Here is a 22,030-nt window from a genome sequence, read left to right on the forward strand (position 1 = left end):
GTGTATTTTTATTCGGTTTAACCGGTTTATATTGATCGATTCAACCGGGTATTTCTAAAAACTGGCCGGTTCAATCCGGTTCAGACATCAACGTAAAACCGGTGATAGTTGAACCGCTCCCTCCCCTGATTCCCGGTCCAACCGATTCGACCGGCCGGTTCAAACCGGTTTTTAAAACATTGCTTATATCAGTTTATTACTGTAAAAATGGCTTATATAATAGTGTTTAACTGGTATGTTTTAAAGATCACTATACTAATCAGATCAAATAATCATTTTCTTAAAGGTAAACATAATCAGGTAGCTTCGTATTTAATTCTGGAATCAGATCTATTATATGCGAGTATTTTTTATCAATTTCATGATTTGATTATTTTATTTCCAATTTCAGTATTGGGAAACAGTTGGAGTAAGACTGGAGGAAAGAGAGGTTCTTATCCCTTTCCAAACACTGAATTTAGTCAAAGAAAGCCAGACACCATGAATCCCCCATCCCCTCTTTCCATCTTACTTCCTGTTTCAAGTTTCAACTCATCTTCCTCTATAAAACTATCATCTTCCACTTTCATCCCCTCACACACTCACCTCAAAAACATCAGACCACTGGAAAGCAATCTGGGGCATCAAGGAGGTGAAATCGGATATATATTTTTATAATTAACTATGTCAAGTTGTATTGATGAAAGCATCACAATCCGAGAAGTATGGTCTGATAACTTAGAATCCGAGTTTGATTTAATCAGATCTATCATCGATCAATTCCCTTACATCTCCATGGACACGGAATTCCCTGGCGTTGTATACCGTCAATCGTCGGAGCCTGGAAGATCTTACAGGCATCGCCAGCCATCGGAGCACTACAAGTTTCTAAAGTCAAACGTCGACGCTTTGAACCTCATCCAACTAGGTCTCACCCTCTCCGACGCTTCCGGCAACTTTCCACAAATAGACGGCACTCACCAACGCTTCATCTGGCAGTTCAATTTCAACGATTTTGATCTCACGCGTGACGCCTACGCGCCGGAATCGATTGACTTGTTGAAACGTCAAGGGATTGATTTTGAACGGAACCGGGTAAACGGAATCAACTCGGCCGATTTCGCTGAGTTGATGATGTCATCGGGGCTGGTTTGCAATGAATCAGTTAGCTGGGTGACGTTTCACAGCGCGTACGATTTCGGGTACTTGTTGAAGATCCTCACGCGTCGCCTTCTGCCAAATGAGTTGCCGGAGTTTATGGAGGCTGTGAAGGTGTTCTTTGGGGACAACGTGTACGACGTGAAACACTTGATGAAGTTCTGTCGGAACGGGTTGTATGGTGGGTTGGATCGGGTGGCGAGTCTTTTAGAAGTGAACCGGGTTGTTGGGAAGTGCCATCAGGCCGGTTCGGATAGCTTGTTGACGTGGCACGCCTTTCAAAAGATGAGAGACGTATACTTTGTCGATGTCGGACTGGAAATGTATGCCGGCGTCTTGTATGGTTTAGAAGCTCACTAAAGAAAATTACTTAGGGTCAAATCGGTAAATTAGTTGATCAGAATTTAATTCATTTTTTCATGTTTATGTCTACACTTAGCTTTTTATACTCTTTTGTATAAATATTTTGACAAACTTATAACTTTTTTTAAACAAAAACATTAAATATTTAAAGTAACTAGTAACATAAAATGGACAAATACCATTACCATATTTCATACTTTACCATACAAACTAGTCAATTACACACCTGATACTTTCCTAAACACTAGAAATTTATTTAATAATAATAAGTCAAATACCATTATAACAAACTTCTCTATAGCAGAGCAATTAGCATACACACCCACAAAACCTTCGACACAAATTATTATTTACGAAGCTTTATAGCAAACATCTCCATCACACACCCACCCCTCCGGATTTCCCTTCTCTTCCACCACCTCCTTCCCATTACTAGTTTCTTTAAAAACACATTCAGGATGAAGATCAAAATTACATTCTTCACAACTATACCCCCAAACTTTCCCTTCTTCCTCACACCCATCACACGTATACCCTCCTCGTGACCTGGTCAAAACAAGCTCATGCTCTTCATGCAACCTATTCTTCACTTTATCCGGCCACCCTTTTGCCATGTCAGCAAACTTAGCTTCAATCTCAGCCATCCGTTCGTCAGTAAAAGGAAACGCCTCAGCACCATGAGCCATAATAAGACCACGAGCCTCGGTCGTAACCGTTTTCCCGGTGGGCCCTAAAGCCGCCAACAATGGAATCCCATTAACCTTAAAAAGACGGCTCAATGATTGCTTCCTCTTGTCCCCAAACGGAAGCGCCAACCATGGCATAGAACCATAGTATTCATCAAAAGAATCTTGGTCTCTATCACTCGAAATGAAAATAACTTCAAAATTATTGTGTTTTTTCTTGATTTCATGATATGTTTCCACAAGTTTTGGAGTGAAAGCACGACATGGCGGACACCAGTGTGCTGAGAAATACAACAGTACATGCTTCCCCACCAAATCAGATACGCGCACCTTTGCACTATCTTTCCCGATTACATAATCAAGATCTCCGGAAACCAAAACCGATTCCAGGGTTTGTGATTCCTGTTTGGCTTTCTCGATCTTTTCAAGCTCGGAGAATTTATCAGGTGTGAAAGGGTACGCGACAATACCGTGCTCTTCGATGGCATCAGCCACATTTGGGTGAAGGGTTTGACCATCTTGACCGATAATGACTAAAGTGGGAAGAGTCGAGAGCTCGAAGTATCGAACTAGTTTTTCGCATTTTTTGTCTTTAAATGGAAGTGAAAACCATGGGATATTAGCAAGCTCTTTCTTGAAAGATTCTTCATTGTCGTCAAGGGGAATCATTACAATCTCAAAGTTTTCTTGTTTTGATTTCAATTCGTTGTATACTTTGATGAGTGTGGGAGTGAAATCAGATGATTTCTTGAATGATGACAGTATGAAGTACAAACCAACTGTTTTCCCTTCAAGATCGGTGATATTTACCTTTTTGCCATTGGCTGAGATGACATAGTCACGTGAGGGAGACTCAAGGATGGACCTTAAAGACTGATTCTTTCTAGCTGCTTCTTCTTCATCTTTAATCTCCTTGAGCCGTTCTGGTGTAAATGGGTAGGCCCCTGCTCCATATTCCACGATGATTTCAACCCCACGATCAGTCAAAAGTTTCCCGTTTTCATCAAGGAACACCAGATGAGGGATTCCATTGACTTTAAAAGATTTGTCTAGAGATTCTCGTGTTTTGGAATCAGAGAACGGAACTGCAAGCCATGGCATTTTGGAGAAATAACCATTGAAGGATTCAAGATCTTCATCAGCTGAGATGAATATGATCTCTAAATCACCTTTTGAAACGAGTTCTTTATATACTTCGACTAGGTTTGGGGTAAACCTTTGACATGGGCCACACCAGGATGCAGAAAAATATAAGCCCAGCTTTTTACCATTCAAGGTGTCGATTGCAACCTGACAATTCCAACATTTAGCAATAAAACACCTAATTTTAAGTTTTGTGTAACTACTTCATACGGCAATCTCAATCCAAGTATAACGAAGATGTAAGGGAGCTATCACCTAAAGTCCCAATTTTGGTGTTAAGAATTGTGAGAAGCAAACAGTACAGACCTACAGATCCATGAACGCAATCCATTTATAGCCTAGAACTTATCATAAACCCTAATACTAGACAAGTAACTTGTTCTCCAATCAAACTTATCACTCTCCGAAGTTAATCTCTATATGGATATATGGAATTGACAACAAAATTATCATCAGATCCTTTTGATATCTAGTAGAAATCGACCTAGGTAAACGAATTCCAGAAAGGTTCTCAAATTAATCCCAATTCAAAAGTCAAAACCTAGTGCACTTTTTCATTTTTACAGCCCATTTCCAGGAAAACCTAATTTCGTTAGCACTATCTACTCCAACAAAATTGAATAATCACACGAACGATCGACGAACAAAAAACATTGTCACTGCCAACAGTTGCGATCCAGATAAAGGAATAAAGGACTGAGCTACAAGGAGGAAGAAAACTGGATACCTGATCACCGTTGTTGCGAACAAGATAATCTGTTTCGGTGGAAGTAAGGATCGACTTAATATCGTGAACATCAACTTCAACAGTATCCGCCATTGTTTAAGCACCAAAGAAATCAAATTGTAGAGATGTCGTTAACAATGGGGGCTTTTATAACAAGTGTTCGGTGGTTCTGGAAATTCTTGGATGCCACGTAAATAAACGACACCGCGTGGGCTACGTCATTATGGTACGTCATTTATGGATACGTCATATATATGGAGCATTTTTGTGAATTTTTTAAACAAGATAACTACAGTAAAGTCCCTATAATTTGGCAAATGTTTCAAAAAAGTCATAAAAAAAAATTTTTTGAATGAAAAAGCCCAATAAACCGGATAAACCGGACAATTTAGTCCTTATCATCCGGTGACCCTCATTTTCCCGGTTAAAGAAGTCTACATGGCATCTTAATGGTGACTGTATCGTTAACCTCATTAATTTAGGGTTTTCTTTGAAAACCCTTTTTTCTCGTCTCCTTTATTCCCGACAAATCGATCTCGATTCTGCTCGTGTCCTTTGGCGATGGATGAAGTATTTGAGCCTGACACAATCGACGTTCAAGTTGATGATTTTGTAAAAACCAAATCAGTTTCAAGATGCAAAGATGAATTCCTTAATGTTCTTTGTGAAGACAGTGATGACGAACCAGTGGAAGGTGAAGGAGAAAATGCTCGAGTAGAACTAGATGATGAGGAAAACACTAACGAATCTAGTGATGAAGATGAAATCATATACTCCATCCATAATCCGAAGGTCAAATGGAATGTGAGGAAACCGGTTATTGGAGAAAGGTATGAATCTAGACACGAACTGAAATTATGTTTAACAAATTATTCCATCTATAAGGGCTATAAATATCATTTCAAGAAGTGTGACAGTGTTAGACTAGTGGCTGTGTGTGCTAGTGATCCAAAAAAATGCCCTTTTATGGTTCGTGCTTCATGGATGAGTACTGAAAAATCCTTCCAGGTGAAAAAGATGAATGATAGGCATACATGTGTTAGGAATTTTAGTAGTTTAAGGCTTATGAATCCAACTTGGTTAGCAAAGCAGTTTGTGAAAGAACTAGTAAGGAAACCAAAGTTAAAATGCAAGGAAATGCAGGCAATAATTCAAAGTAAATTTCATTGCAAGGTGTCATGGTCAAAATGTTATAGATCAAGGTGTAGGGCACTGTCCTTAATTGATGGCAATTTGAGTGACCATTATGCAAGAGTGTGGGATTATGGACATGAACTGATGAGGTCCAATCCAGGTAGCACAGTTAGGATTTCTGTTAATATTAACCCTAATCAGACTACAACTTTTCATAGAATCTATGTGTGCTTTAAAGCAATCAAAGATGGGTGGAAGATAGGATGTCGTAGGGTTATAGGGTTGGATGGGTGTTTTTTGAAGGGACAATGCAAGGGTGAGTTACTAACTGCAATAGGTAGAGATGCAAATAATCAAATTTACCCTATAGCATGGGCTGTTGTGGAGGTTGAAAACAAGGTTAATTGGACATGGTTCTTGGAACTAGTTAGTGAAGATCTTTCATTGGATGCTGGCAGGGGATTATGTGTCATTAGTGATCAACACAAGGTAATGACAGGTTCATTTAATTTATATCATCTATTATAGTTTTTAATAACAGTTACTAATATATTTTTTCATTTCCTAGGGTCTTGTTGAAGCAACAAAGGATATTCTACCCCATGTAGAGCACAGACAATGTGCTAGGCATATTTATGCCAATTTTAGGAAAGTGTATAGCGGGATACAATTCAGAAACATGTTTTGGGCTGCTGCAAAATCTACAACAGAAGGTGATTTCAAGATAAACATGGATAGGACAAGACTTTAAGTGAAGGTGCATATGATCATCTTATGGCTAGAGAACCTCATACATGGTGCAGTGCATTTTTTGGTAGTGGTTTGGCATGTGAGTCTGTAGAGAATGAGATAGCTGGGTGTTTTAATGCAGTCATTTTAGATGCTAGAAAGAAGCCTCTTTTGGCTATGCTTGAAGAAATAAGACTCTACATGATGGAAAGGTTCTACAACTTAAGAGAGGAAGCACAGAAATTAGAAGGTGATGTGTGTGAAGCAGCACTTCTAAAGATGGAGGAATTTGCTGAGGATAGAAGGTATATTTTATATTTCATATATACATGTAGCTTTTTAATTGACTATTATTACATTTATAATAAGATAAATGTTTATATTTGCAGGACTTGGTATGCAGTGCCAAGTGGTGTTAATTCATATGAAATTAGGAATGGCTTTCAAAGTTATGGAGTTGATTTGGAACACCATTACTGTAGCTGCAAACTGTGGGATATAGCAGGGATACCTTGTGTGCATGCACAGGTAGCAATCTTATACACCAACCAAGATCCAAAGGAATTCATTAGCACTTGGTTCAGCAAGAGTAATTATATGGCTACATATCAGTCTAACATACTTCCAGTTAATGGAAGTAACTTGTGGGAAGAAACTGGCTATACCAAGCCCCTTCCACCTACAGCTAGGAGGATGCCAGGACGACCCAGTGTCAAAAGAAGGAGACATGTATCTGAGCATGAAGACAAGTACCCCCAAGTGTCTAACAAGGGAAGAACTGTACAATGCAAGAATTGTCTTCAAAGGGGACATAATAAAGCTTCTTGCAAAAATCCAAAGGTTGTACCTGAGCCAAAACCTAAAAAGAAAATGGGCAGACCCAAATTGGATCCTGATTTGACTAACTGGACAGGATCTAGAAGAGGTGATAGAGGTGGGGGTACTGGATCTGGTAGAAGAGGGAAGAGAGGTGGTGGTAGGGGATCTGGAGGAAGAGGCAAAAGAGGTAGAGGGAATACAAAATTTGGTGAGGGAACTTCTAATCTTGATGAAGAAAATGTGGTGACTCCTACTGTTGAGAGTGATAATGAAGAGGCAAGAGATGTGGAGAGTCCTGAAGTTAATGATGAAATAAGAGTGGATGTAAAGAGTGATATTGATTTCATGAGACAGTCGAATTACACTACACAAGAGATTTTAGACTGTCTTGGAATCAATGAGGAAGAATTATATGAATTTGAGGGTCTAAAACATGTACCTGTGAATCTTAATATATCACAGGTATGGTTTAGCAAGAGAATTTTAGTTTATTGTGTTTAGTATGCCTAACCATATATTGATATGCTTGTTGCAGGGTTTTGAATTTCCTAGCCACTTGACTGTAGAAACTTTGACTGAGAATGAAGAGGATTTGGAACAAGAAGGTATGGATCAGGAGGGCCTAGGTGAGGAACAAGAAGGTATGGATATTATGAATCAGGATGGTATGGGTCCAGAGGGAATCATTGAAGAGGATATGGGTATAGAGGGAATAGATGAGGAGGGCATGGAACAAGAAGGTATGGATCAAGAGGGCATGAATCAGGATGGAATGGGTGCACAAGGGTTGGATCAAGAAGGTATGGATCAAGAGGGCATGAATCAGGATGGAATGGGTGCACAAGGGTAGGATCAGGAGGGAATCAATGAGAATGACATGGGTGAGGAGGGCATGGAACAAGAAGGTATGGATCATGAGGGCCTGGTTGTGGAGGACATGAGCAGGAGGACAAAACTGAGAAAGATGAAGACTTCAGAGAGGATAACAAAAATACAATTGAAGAAATTGGTGGTTGTCAAAAATGGGAAGGGGATGAGTTCATCCAACCCACTTAGTCTAGATTAGGGTGTTTCTAACCCATCCTTTTGTGAAGAACATGTACAAACTTTTTGGCTTTGGGCAACCGTTGATAGCCCCTTTTGTTGATAGCTCATTTTGTTGATAGTCATATAAAGTATAGGCTTTGGGCCCCTTGATTATGTTTTGTACAAACTTTTGGTTGATATTACATGTTCTATGATAAACATGGTTAATGCATCTTTAAGTTGATTAACTTGTGTATGTTTATGTTGTGTTTGATTTGATTCTATTGTGTATGTTAATTGATTCCAACCATGTTTGATTCCTGCCATAATTGATTCCGGTCATGCATGATTCCAACCATACTTGATTCCGGTCATGCATGATTCCAGTCATAAATGATTCCAATCATTATTGATTCCATTGTTTATTAAACATGTTTGATTATATTCTATATTCATTCCATTGTTTATTGATTCAATTAATTAATGATTCCATTCATGTTTCATTCCATTCATTGTTTCATTCCATTCATTCTTTCATTCCACTCTATTCACTCATGATTACATTCGAAGCACTTATGACTCATACATAAACATAAACTTGTTAATTCATTTCACTTGACAAAAGGGCACAACATGATTTCCATACATCTTCTGTCTATCCTAAAAGACACCAAAACACAATCAAAACACATAAAAGACACCAAAACACTATTTTCCATACATCTTCTGTCTATCCTACAAATCCTTCAACATCACCAACACAAAAACAAAAGAAACCATGAACACATAAAAAAAAGATTTCCATTTTCCACCTTCTTCTCCATTCTGGACTTGAATGGCCACTCCTTCCACGGGTTGATTTGCCACTGGTGTTTGTGCCACTGGTTGTTCCACAATGTCCTCAAAAAAGTTCCCTTCAACTTGTTGTTGTCCATAGTCCCCGAAAATTGCATTGTTCTCCAAATTAACATTGTTGTGAAATTCTAGTAAGAGATTTGCATACCAATGATTTGGTAGAGGAGGATCCACCCATTGGAAGAACTTGCAGTCGATTCATCACTCTTCGATTTGAACTTCTACTTCCTACAGAAGATGAAGACGACATTGGTGGCTCCTCCTCCTGCTTCGATTTTTGCCTGGTCCGATTTTAGGGCACGAAAGGAATGAATGATGTATATATTTAAGTTTCGTTAAGTCCACCTAAGCATGCTCAGTCCACGTAGACTTCTTTAACCGGGAAAATGAGGGTCACGGGATGATAAGGACTAAATTGTCCGGTTTATCCGGTTTATTGGGCTTTTTCATTCAAAAAAAAAATTTAGGACTTTTTTGAAACTTTTGCCAAAATATAGGGACTTTACTGTAGTTATCCCATTTTTAAACGGGTAGGAATAGGCAACGCGCACCCGCATTACTCGGACATGGCACGACAAAAACGACGTTATAACGCCGACTACACCGTCCCGGGCTTACGTTTTTCAGCGTTAGGGTATTGCGCGTTATGGTGGTAACGGAAGGAAACGCTTCAATTCAGGGACGGAGCCCGGATTTAAGAATAAGGGGGTTGATAGCCTCACATTGCAATAATATATTAAAATATAATGTTATACCCAAATAAAGTAATATGTTTAAAATTTTAAAATAAAAAAATCACAAAGGATTAAAAATTTGTTAACGTTAACTTCAATCTTCAAAAGTTTTCAAGTTATATCACATTGGTTACTTGTAAAACTTAAGATTGAATGTCGTTCTCATAGATCACGAATCAAGAATCTAATTTACCTCTTCTAAATTTGACATATCATTTTTTTTCAGGACAAATTACACGAATGGTCCCTATGGTTTGGTGTTTGTTACGCGCCTAGTCCCTAACTCCATTTTTTAACCCTGCCAATCCTTAATAGTTTGGTTTAGTTCACGCCTGGTCCCTCATCTAACCTTCCGTTTGATTTTGGAGTTAAAACCCCCACGTGCCTTGCACGTTGAGGGTTATTTCCGTCATTTTACTTATTCATCCTACCGTCAGTTTAAGAAATCGATGCGTTCAATTAAACGATCATACTCTACATTATACAACACAATCGTATACCAAAAAAAACACAACTATGTGCAAAATCCTTACGTGAAAACCCTAGGAGCGACGGCTGCAAGAACAAAGAACTGCAATGGTTTCTTGGCGCATTCGTGGTGAAATGGCTGAAATCGACGTTGATCAAAGTTATGGTATGTTTGATTGACTTTCGTTTTGACTGTTAAAGGTTTAATTTTGTTAGCTAAAAACGATTTTCTCTCCTCTACAGCTGGACATCCGACAGTGTTTTCAATAAGAATGCACCATGGAGGTGAGTTTACAAGCTTTCCTGGAAGGAAGTATATTCGTGGGAAGCAAACATTTGTTGATTTACTGGACATTGATACCTTTTCCGTTCATGACATTGATGAGATGATGGAAGACCTAGGGTATGCTTCAGTAGGTAAACCACTTTACTATCACTTTCAAAGGCCTTTCAAAGGACATTTACATATGCTTAGGAGCTTTAAAGAAAGGCTTCGCAGCTGGAAAGAGGGATTTTCTTGGCTTTGATGGTGCTTTCATGAAGGGTCCATTTCCAAGACAAATTCTTTCAGCCGTGGTAAGTTTTAATTATTGTTCTTTTACTTATTGTTATACATAAAAATAAGTAAAAATCTATGTATGATTGTTATTTATCATAAAAATGCAGGGACTGGATGGTAATAATGGCACATATCCATTGGCATATGCGGTGGTTGAAACAGAGAACATCAGTTCATGGACTTGGTTTTTGAGTTGTCTTGGGGAGGATCTTGGCTTGAATACTAATTCTAATTTCACTTTTATAACAGACAGACAAAAGGTACTAAAATCATAGATTTTTTACTTTATTTCTAAATTGTTTACTAACAAAATCTATGTATGATTGTTAGGGTATTCTAAATGCAATTGCAACCTTGTTTCCTTGTGCTGAAAATCGTTACCGTGTTCGTCACATTCGGGATAACATGAGGAAGCAGTTGAAACATCCCAAAATACGACCCAAATTTTTTTGTTTTAATATTACTAAAAATCACATCATCGAATGACATACGTACTAAGAACCATAGAATGAGTAACTCAAAAGTCAAGTAATTGTGTCAAAACAAATACTGTATCAATCATATCAAAATATATGAATAAAACTCCCAGGATAAAACTGAAGTTGTGGTGTGTGCGATGCCATCAACCCGAGCTCTTCCCCTTACTAGCGGAAGTACCTGAAACCAAAAACTGAAACTGTAAGCACAAAGCTTAGTGAGCTCCCCCAAACTACACATACCATACAATAATATATAAAGCAACTACTGGGACTTGCCCACTGCATCGGACCGAAGTCCGGGACTAACCAGGGCCTTGCCCTCTGCATCGGACCGAAGTCCGGAAACTGCATCGGACTGAAGTCCGGAACTAACCAGAGCCTTGCCTTCTGCATCAGACCGAAGTCCGGAAGTGACTGAACATAGCATAGCATAATCATAACTACTAACATAAACACAGATACTGCATAGTGCATCGGACCGAAGCCCGGAACACATAACACAAAGACATGCTTGAATCACAAAGACATCAAGCACACTGAACTACTGCATCAGACCGAAGTCTGGAACTACTGCTAACTAAACGGGCCGAAATTGTGGCCGTAGACCCGTTCCTACTGGAAGGAAACTCACCTCGTAACGCTGGCTGCTGAGGTGCTAAATCTGAAGCTGGCTGACTGATGCTCCGGAACTCCCCGGCTACACATCCAAAAAACACTAGATCAGATACTGATAACTTCCCTCAGGGTAAAATGACTATTTTACCCCTGGTCAAAGTCAACCTTCTGGCCAAATTCAACTCTCAGTTGACCTGACTCGCCGAGTTGGGCCGCCAACTCGCCGAGTCCCTGTTCTCATATCTAATTCTCTGCCCGCTACTACTCGTCGAGTTTAGCATAGGCTCGATGAGTTCCACTTCGATGCTAATAACCAGTCCATCTTCATCTGACTCGCCGAGTTGTATGAACAACTCATCGAGTCTGTTCTTGAGGCAAGAAGATTACCTTGGACTCCCCGAGTCAGGGCGCAGACTCGCCGAGTCCCTCCATTACTAGATCTACGTCTCAACTCACTGAGTCCAATTCCCACTCACTGATTCCACTCGCAAACTCTCAAAGGGGAAATATCGGGGACTCGTGACTCGACTCGCTGAGTCAGAAGAGCGACTCGCCGAGTCCTTAGCATGCCATTACTATTCAGTCGATTCTGCTCGAATCCAGAGCATTCCATTCATAGATCTGGGACTCCTAGCGCTGGTCTTACACGTAAAGTTTCCAACTTTACGTGCAAACATGCTAATACGAAGCTTATAAACCCAAAATAAGCTAAAGGAAGAGATCTAATCTTGGAATGGAAACTTGGCTCAATAAAGGTGGCAACCTTGAGCTTAAGAGGCTCTGGAAAGCTTAGATCTGAAGTCCATTCGCCATCTCAACTCTTAATTCGACCCTAAAGTCTAGAAAGGGCTCAAAATGACAATAACATGCTTTCTAAGAGATCTAATAGATAATAAACAAAGATTCCAGCTTGATACCTCCAAGAAGACTGAAATGCAACAAGAAATCCGGATCTACTTGCTCCCTCTTGAATACTTCTCTACTCTCTTCTTCCCCAAATCCCCAAGATGCACTAAAACCTTCACAGGTGAGAAAATGCTCCAAAAATGCTAAAGAACGGCTAGGGTTTCGTATGGGACTCTTTGTGAGTGAGGGAGGCTGGTCTTGGGGCATATAAGGTGTTTAAATAGGGTGCAAACCCCTGAAATTAGGGTTTCATCCAGACTGGCGGACTCGCCGAGTCCGAGAGTATGGACTCGTCGAGTCGCCAACTTAAATCGCGTGCAAAACCCGTCTCTACTCGACGAGTCGGGCTACTGACTCGTCGAGTACCCCTTAAGAAATGAAAATTACTTTAATTAAATCACATACCAGAACTGGGGCGTTACAACTCTCCCCCACTTATCTTAGACTTCGTCCTCGAAGTCTGCTGCTGCTGAATCTAAAAATATCTCAGGGTAATGCTCCCTCATTTCCTCCTCAGCCTCCCACGTCCACTCTGAACCCTTCCGGTGCTGCCACTGCACCTTTACTAACTGAACCACCTTGTTCCTCAAAGTCTTCGTCTTCCGATCTAAGATCGCAACTGGCCTCTCGATATAATTCAGGCTGTTATCAACCTGAATATCCTCCAAGGGTACCACTGCTGACTCGTCAGCCAAACACTTCCTCAACTGAGAAACATGGAATGTGTTGTGGATCTGGCTAAGCTCTGCTGAAAGATCCAACTGATAAGCAACCCGACCCACCCGGGCCAAAACCCTAAACGGACCAATGAACCTGGGGCCCAACTTGCCCCTCTTTCGGAACCTGATAACACCCTTCCAGTGTGATACCTTCAGGAGGACCATATCGCCCACTTGAAACTCCAAATCCGAACGCCTCTTGTCGGCGTAACTCTTCTGCCGACTCTACGCAGTCTGCAGTCTGCTATGGACCTGCTGGATCAACTATGTGGTCTTGAGTACCACCTCTGTACTCCCCATGACTCGCTGACCGACCTCACCCCAACAGATTGGGGTCCTGCACTTCCTCCCGTAGAGCATCTCGAAGGGAGGTCGGTCTATACTGGAATGATAGATGTTGTTATACGAAAATTCCGCTAACGGAAGATACGTATCCCAACTGCCACCGAAATCTAGTACACATGCCCGAAGCATGTCCTCGAGAGTCTGAATCGTTCTCTCGCTCTATCCATTCATCTAAGGGTGGAAAGCGGTGCTGAAATGGAGACGAGTACCCATATCGTCATGAAACCGCTTCCAAAATCGGGAAGTAAACCGGACATCTCGGTCTGACACCACCGAGACAGGCACTCCATGCCGTGCCACTACCTCACGCACATAAATATCAGCTAGCTTCTCGGCAGATATACTCTCCTGAATCGGTATGAAATGCGCGCTCTTGGTCAGCCGATCCACTATGACCCAAATCAAATCAACTCCACGTGCGGTCCTGGGAAGCTTAGTGATGAAATCCATGGTGATATCCTTCCATTTCCATACGGGAATGTCTAACGGCTGCATCTTGCCGTGGGGTCTCTGATGCTCCGCCTTGACCTTCCTGCAGGTCAGGCATCTATCCACGTACCAAGCTACGTCCCGCTTCATGCATGGCCACCATTAATCGGGTCGAAGATCTCTATACATCTTCGTCGCCCCTGGATGGATGGAGAACCGAGACTTGTGGGCGTCATCCATCAACACCTGCCGTACTCCTCCCCAATACGGCACCCAAACCCTCCCATGAAGGGTCAACAATCCTCGACTGTCATAATCGAAAGAAGCTACTCGGCCCACAATCCTCTCACACTTCTGCCTCTCCTCCTTCAGTCCCTCGACCTGTGCCTCTCTAATCTGCTCCAACAATGGAGTAATCACCGTCATCCTCAGACATATATTCCTGATCGAGGCTGCTACCACCTTGCGGCTCAGGGCGTCAGGCACCACGTTGGCCTTGCCCTGATGATAAAGGATCTCACAGTCATAATCCTTTACCACGTCTTACCATCGGTGCTGCCTCATGTTCAGATTCGGCTGATCCATGAGGTACCTCAAACTCTTGTGATCCGTGTAAATGGTATAGCGGACCCCATAGAGGTAATGTCGCCATATCTTGAGGGCAAAAACTACTGCCCCCAACTCCAAGTCATGTGTCGGATAGTTAGCCTCGTGAGGCTTCAACTGTCTAGAGGCGTAAGCTATCACATGGCCTCGCTGCATCAAAACCGCTCCCATTCCTGTGATCGAAGCATCACAGTAGACTACAAAATCCTCTACTCCCTCTGGCAGGGTAAGAATCGGCGCCTCGCACAATCTCTGTCTAAGGGTCTCAAATGCTGCTTGCTGCTCAGGCCCCCAGCGAAACACCACCGACTTCTTGGTCAGTCGGGTGAGCGGAACTGCTATCTTGGAGAAATCCTGAATGAATCTCCTGTAGTACCCTGCCAGTCCTAGGAAACTCCGAATCTCAGTTGGAGACCTCGGGACCTCCCACTGCATCACAGCCTCTATATTGGCCGGATCTACTAGTATACCCTTCTGGTTGACGAGGTGACCAAGGAACTGCACCTCTCGCAACCAGAACTCGCACTTGGAGAACTTTGCGAAAAGTTTCTCCCTCCTCAGCGTCTCTAGCACCTCTCTCAGGTGCTCCTCATGCTGCTCCTGAGTCTTGGAATAAACCAAGATGTCATCAATGAACACTATCACTGACCGATCCAGCATTGGTCTGCATATGCGATTCATGAGATCCATGAATACGGCTGGAGCGTTGGTGAGCCCGAACGGCATCACCACAAACTCATAATGACCATAGCGGGTCCTAAAAGCGGTCTTCTGCACATCCTCATCCCTGACCCGCATCTGGTGATACCCTGACCGCAGATCAATCTTGGAGAACCAAGATGCTCCCTGAAACTGGTCAAACAAGTCATCTATCCTCGGAAGTGGGTAACGGTTCTTCACAGTTACCTTATTCAGCTCCTGGTAATCTATGCACATACGGTGCGACCCGTCCTTCTTCCTCACGAACAGGATCGGGGCTCCCCATGGTGAACTACTCGGCCTGATGAAACCCTTGTCTAGCAGCTCCTGCAGATGTGTAGACAACTCCTGCATCTATGGAGGAGCCAACCGATACGGTGCCTTGGCTATTGGAGCCGCACCAGGAACCAGATCAATCCGAAACTCGACCTGTCTTTCCGGAGGTATCCCAGGTAAGTCCTCGGGGAATACGTCCGGATACTCTCGCACTACTGGTACATCGTCAACTGACGCCTTAACCTTCTCCCGGGCATCTATAACATAGGCGATGTACCCTGCGCAACCCTGCTGAACGTAGCGCCTCGCTCTCGCTGCTGAACAAAGAACTGGTCCGCGTTGCGGCCTCTCGCCCTGAATCACTAACTCTCCCCCACTGGGAGTGCGAACCCTCACTAACTGCAACTCACAATCAATCACTGCCCCATTGGGGCTCAGCCAATCCATATCCACTATAACCTTATTCCCTCTCAGGGGAATAGGTACCAAGTCCACTGAAAACTGCTCATCAAATAACTACAGTGAACACCCCCTATGCACTCTCGCGACTCTGACGGTCCTGTCATCAGCTATCTCAACATCGAGTGGACAATCAAGCTCCCCCGGAGCTCTACTAAACCTCTTGCTAAGCGCAAGTGAAACAAATGATCGGGTGGCCCCCGAATCAAACAATACTGTAGCTGAAATGTCGTTCACTAAGAACGACCCTATACGAAAATATATAACTATGAGAAACAATCAATATCAAATAAGAGACAAGAGGAAAAATACATACCCGTCACCACATCAGGAGTCGCTCGCGCCTCCTCTGCTGTCATCTGGAAAGCTCTACTCTTCGCCACTGGCGCCTCACCCCGGCCCTGACGGCCATCTGTAATCCTCAATGTAGCAGGGGCAGGTGCCGCTACCTTCCCTGCTGCTGCCAAACTCGGACACTGGGACTTTTTATATTCCCTCTGATTGTAATGGAAGCAAATTAGATCAGATGCTGTGGTGGTGGTGGTAGCTGTACAATCTCTGCTCATATGCGCGTTCCCGTCCGCACTTGTAGCAACCGGCACTACCCACCTTGCACGCCCCATCGTGCAATCTCCCACACTTGCCACACCGACTGTGGCTCTACTGCCCTCTAGATCTGTGATCTGATACCTTGGGCTTTTTGCCCGAACTCCCTGTGCCAGATGCTGCCTCTGGCTTCCTCTTCCTCTCCATCTCCAGATCTATCTCCCTCTCACGAGCCCTTGCAATCATATCATCCAGCGTTTTACAGCTGGACCGGCTCACAAACTGGCGGATATCACTCCGCAACATCTCATGATAACGGGCCTTCTTTATCTCCTCATCAGCTGCATACCGAGGAACAAGAAGAGCCGTCTCCCTGAACTTGGCGGTAATCTTCGTCACTGTCTCTATAGTCTGGGTGAGATCCTGAAACTCCCTGGCTAACTGCTGCACCTCAATAACCGGTGCAAACTCGGCTCTGAACCTGGTAGTAAAATCAGCCCAGGTCATCGCATCAAGAGTTGCGTCATCTCTGATAACATGTCCGATCTCCTCCCACCAATCTCGTGCCCTGTCCTTCAGGAGACAGGATGCTAGTCTGACCTTGTCCCCCTCGGGACATCTGCTAGTGCGGAAAGCGTTGGCAACATCAGCCAACCATCTGGTACTCGTTATGGGGTCCCGCGCCCCATGATAGTCTGGAGCTCCACAAGCTCTGAACTCCGTGAACGTCAATGTGCGCGATCCCATCATGGCCGCTACCTCAGTATGGAATGCGCTTAGCTTGTCATACAGAAGCTCTAGGATACCCTCCTTGACCGAACCGAAGATCACAGGAGTCTGCTCAAGTATGGTGCGAGTAACCTCTGAAGAGAGGAACTCCCTGGTCTGCTCATCTAGATGCTCGGCCCCCGAGCCTGATCCTGATCCCTCGCCAGCTCCTGTACTGCCGACTGCTGGCTTAGGGCGTAAAACCACCATTCTGAAAACACACCATGACAAACGTCAGAAACACTGATATATCTCGAGGGATCGCTACTACTACAAGTTTCCTAGTCTCATCTCCGCCTTACTCGATTCAAGTACAGATCCTCTGCTTTCAGTAGTATGGGCCCATACTACCTTCCACATCTATCCGTACTTTCCTCAAGTACTGCCTCGACTCCACCAAGTCACTTCTACTTCTACTAATCTCTGCTACTCTCATCCTAGGCTTGCCCTAGGGAAATCTCTGACTCCACCCAATCCAGTCCTCAGCCGCTGAAGACCTCCTTGTAATGCCAATTAGGCATCACCTGAATACCATCACATGTGACGAGGCTCAGATAATCCTTCGAGTAAAAGACTCGTCCCTACAACGGTTAGAATCAAACAAGAGCTGCGCAATAGGGCCAAATCCAGCACTCTGAGATTATTCAACCCTGATCACATGTGACGTGACGTATTCACCTAATGGCTAACTCCCATCACTCCGAGTCCTACAAAGCACGAAGCAAGCAGCATTCAGACACAGGAAACTACTCAAGCAAATCTATCCTCATAACGAGAAACTGTACTAGCATACAATGCTAAGCTCATACTATCAGGCATAACCTAAACAGGCTATCCTACTGCTGTCTACTCAATACTAGCATGCAACTCTCATACAGCTGAAACACATAAAGCAAGCACATAAGGCATCCTCCTAGATCCTTAGTCCTATTCTAGCATGTTGTTCTACTGAAACTGAAACTGATATTCATAACATAAACTTGTATGGGTAATTTGGGAGTACTTACTTGAGCTCGGCTGATCGCATGCACCACACCCTTTTCCTTTTTTTCAAAACTCTTTTCTTTTTAAGTTTCTTTTTCAAAACTTCTTTCGAAAACATTTTTCTTTTGTAAATCTTTTTACCATTTCCTTAGTTTGAGTCCAGTCAAACCCGAGAGTGTGCCTGAATCCCTCAAACCAAGGCTCTGATACCAACTTGAAACATCCCAAAATACGACCCAAAATTTTTAGTTTTAATATTACTAAAAATCACATCATCGAATGACATACGTACTAAGAACCATAGAATGAGTAACTCAAAAGTCAAGTAACTGTGTCAAAACAAATATTGTATCAATCATATCAAAATATATGAATAAAACTCCCAAGATAAAACTGAAGTTGTGGTGTGTGCGATGCCATCAACCCGAGCTCTTCCCCTTACTAGCGGAAGTACCTGAAACCAAAAACTAAAACTGTAAGCACGAAGCTAAGTGAGCTCCCCCAAACTAAACATACCATACAATAACATATAAAGCAACTGCTGGGCCTTGCCCACTACATCGGACCGAAGTCCGGGACTAACCAGGGCCTTTCCCTCTGCATCGGACCGAAGTCCGGAAACTGCATCGGACCGAAGTCCGGAACTAACCAGGGCCTTGCCTTCTGCATCGGACCGAAGTCCGGAAACTGCATCTGACCGAAGTCCGGAACTGACCAGGGCCTCACCCTCTGCATCGGACTGAAGTCCGGAATTGACTGAACATAGCATAGCATAATCATAACTACTAACATAAACACAGATACTGCATACTGCATCGGACCGAAGCCCGGAACACATAACACAAAGACATGCTTGAATCACAAAGACATCAAGCACATTGAACTACTGCATCAGACCGAAGTCCGGAACTACTGCTAACTAAACGGGCCAACATTGTGGCCGTAGACCCGTTCCTACTGGAAGGAAACTCACCTCGTAACGCTGGCTGCTGAGGTGCTAAATCTGAAGCTGGCTGACTGATGCTCCGGAACTCCCCGGCTACACATCCCAAAAACACTAGATCAGATACTGATAACTTCCCTCAGGGTAAAATGACTATTTTACCCCTGGTCAAAGTCAACCAATTGGCCAAAGTCAACTCTCAGTTGACCTTACTCGCCGAGTTGGGCCGCCAACTCGCCGAGTCCTTGTTCTCATATCTAATTCTCTGCCCGCTCCTACTCGTCGAGTTTAGCATAGGCTCGACGAGTTCCACTTCGATGCTAATAACCAGTCCATCTTCATCTGACTCGCCGAGCTGTATGAACAACTCGTCGAGTCAGTTCTTGAGGCAAGAAGATTGCCTTGGACTCGCCGATTCAGGGCGCAGACTCGCCGAGTCCCTCCATTACTAGATCTACGTCTCAACTCGCTGAGTCCAATTCCCACTCACTGATTCCACTCGCAAACTCTCAAAGGGGAAATATCGGGGACTCGCGACTCGACTCGCCGAGTCAGAAGAGCGACTCGCCGAGTCCTTAGCATGCCATTACTATTCAGTCGATTTTGCTCGAATCCAGAGCATTCCATTCATAGATCTAGGACTCCTAGGGCTGGTCTTACACGTAAAGTTTCCAACTTTACGTGCAAACATGCTAATACGAAGCTTATAAACCCAAAATAAGCTAAAGGAAGAGATCTAAGCCTGGAATGGAAACTTGGCTCAATAAAGGTGGCAACCTTGAGCTTAAGAGGCTCTGGAAAGTTTAGATCTGAAGTCCATTCGTCATCTCAACTCTTAATTCGACCCTAAAGTCTAGAAAGGGCTCAAAATGACAATAACATGCTTTCTAAGAGATCTAATAGATAATAAACAAAGATTCCAGCTTGATACCTCCAAGAAGACTGAAATGCAACAAGAAATCCGGATCTACTTGCTCCCTCTTGAATACTTCTCTTCTCTCTTCTTCCCCAAATCCCCAAGATGCACTAAAACCTTCACAGGTGAGAAAATGCTCCAAAAATGCTAAAGAACGACTAGGGTTTCGTATGGGACTCTTTGTGGGTGAGGGAGGCTGGTCTTGGGGCACATAAGGTGTTTAAATAGGGTGCAAACCCCTGAAATTAGGGTTTCATCCAGACTGGCGGACTCGCCGAGTCCGAGAGTATGGACTCGTCGAGTCGCCAACTTAAATCGCATGCAAAACCCGTCTCTACTCGACGAGTCGGGCTACTGACTCGTCGAGTACCCCTTAAGAAATGAAAATTATTTTAATTAAATCACATACCAGAAATGGGGCGTTACAGCAGTGGAGGGGTAAACCTTTCGAAGACCTCTTATGGACATGTGCAACTGCAACACATGTACAACAGTTTAATAAAGGCATGGAAGCTAAATAAATTGTAAATGGATTGTTATGAGTGGCTTAAGAAGGTACCACCTCAGCATTGGTCTAGGTCCCATTTCACTGGTATAACATTTCATTCTAGTAACATTCTTTATGTTTTCCTGGTTTATGTAGTTTTTTAGTATTGACTTTAAGTGATGTGATTGGACAGGGAGATCACATTCTGATGTGATTCTTAATAACTTGTGTGAAACATTCAATGGAAAACTGAATGAGGGCCGTGATAAACCAATTATTACTTGCTTAGAGTTCATTAGGGAATATCTAATGAAGAAGATTGTGAATGTAGAAAAGGCCATTGGGAAATGTATTGGTCCTTTGACACCTACAGCTATGCAGACTCTGGAAAATATAAAAAAAGGCAGAAGATTATAGATCTGTTTTTTGTGGAAATGGTAAGTATGAGGTAAGTGGCCCTTGGATGGACCAGTGCGCGGTGGATGTGGTTCAACAAACATGCTCCTGCAGGAAATGGGAACTCACTGGGATGCCATGCAAACATGTTGCTACTATATGGGAGATGAGAAAGAATAGTAAGGATGTTGGAATACCAGAAACTTGGGTGCATGAGGTATATTGGCTAAAAACTTGGAAGCAGATGTACTCATTCAAAATTGAGCCCATTAGTGGGAGAAGCGTGTGGGAAAAGTCTGTGTGTCCAACAACTTTGGCTCCTCCTAAACATCGTGTCACAATAGGTAGACCAAAGAAGAAACGCAGAAAATCAGCTTATGAAATTGATGACATGGTGAAGGGTAATAGTGCATCAAGAGTCCTTCAGTCGATCACTTATTCAAAGTGCAACAACATTGGTCATAATGCAAGGAGTTGTAAGGGACAAAAATCTAGTGCTCCTAGTGCTCCTAGTGGTTCTGGTGGTCCTGGTGGTTCTGGTAAGGGAAAAGGAAAAGTTGGTTGAGGGAAAGGGACTTGATCCATTAGTGAAATTATGTTTTGTTGGTTAATCAGTTCTTTTGGTTAAACTATGCCCTTTTGGTAAAACTGTGTCCTTATGGTTAATACTTTTGGGTAAATTGTGTTTCTTTTGGTTAATCATTTTGTTGATGTATGAAACTATGTTATGGAAAGTATGGAAACTAAATTACCCTTTATTAAACCCCACTTGTGTTTTGGTTGTTTATGTCAATTGTTAGCATATGTTATTGGTTGTTTTTGTCAATTGTTAGTGTTTACTTTTCCATATAAGTTCCAGAAACACTTAATCAAAATACATGGATCATAGAAGTCAAAATAAGTTCCAGAAACACTTAATCAAACACTTAACCAAAATATTATCAAATTCCCAAGCACTTAATCAAAATACATTCTAGAAACACTTCAAAACACTTCAAATTCACATACAACAACCAACTACATGGATCATAGAAGTCAAAATAAGTTCAAAAAAGACATAAACATCCTACATAGCAT

General features: G+C 42.7%; 3 protein-coding genes and 1 pseudogene across 3 annotated transcripts; 3 read left to right on the forward strand and 1 right to left on the reverse strand.

The window, feature by feature from the left end:
• Nucleotides 1–441: 441 nt before the first annotated feature.
• Nucleotides 442–1,569, forward strand: LOC145165780 (putative CCR4-associated factor 1 homolog 11 pseudogene; annotated as a pseudogene).
• Nucleotides 1,570–1,658: 89 nt separating this feature from the next.
• On the reverse strand, nucleotides 1,659–4,214 carry LOC145165778 (putative nucleoredoxin 1). Its single transcript, XM_079084666.1, has 2 exons — nucleotides 4,057–4,214; nucleotides 1,659–3,476 (listed from the first exon to the last, which is right to left on the reverse strand). The coding sequence occupies exons 1-2, from the start codon at nucleotides 4,147–4,149 to the stop codon at nucleotides 1,851–1,853; spliced, it is 1,719 nt and encodes a 572-aa protein (XP_078940792.1). The 5' UTR covers nucleotides 4,150–4,214; the 3' UTR covers nucleotides 1,659–1,850.
• Nucleotides 4,151–8,008, forward strand: LOC145165779 (uncharacterized). The gene is made up of 4 exons (XM_079084667.1): nucleotides 4,151–5,679; nucleotides 5,759–6,224; nucleotides 6,309–7,200; nucleotides 7,274–8,008. Exons 2-4 carry the CDS (start codon nucleotides 5,965–5,967, stop codon nucleotides 7,586–7,588), a joined length of 1,467 nt encoding a protein of 488 aa, XP_078940793.1. The 5' UTR covers nucleotides 4,151–5,679; nucleotides 5,759–5,964; the 3' UTR covers nucleotides 7,589–8,008.
• On the forward strand, nucleotides 4,618–5,941 carry LOC145163561 (uncharacterized). The gene is made up of 2 exons (XM_079082390.1): nucleotides 4,618–5,679; nucleotides 5,759–5,941. Exons 1-2 carry the CDS (start codon nucleotides 4,618–4,620, stop codon nucleotides 5,939–5,941), a joined length of 1,245 nt encoding a protein of 414 aa, XP_078938516.1.
• Nucleotides 8,009–22,030: the final 14,022 nt, after the last annotated feature.

The sequence above is a fragment of the Lactuca virosa genome, chromosome 3, assembly GCF_052849685.1.
Source record: "Lactuca virosa cultivar CGN04683 chromosome 3, Lactuca_virosa_CGN04683_v6, whole genome shotgun sequence".
Taxonomy (NCBI): Eukaryota; Viridiplantae; Streptophyta; class Magnoliopsida; order Asterales; family Asteraceae; genus Lactuca; species Lactuca virosa.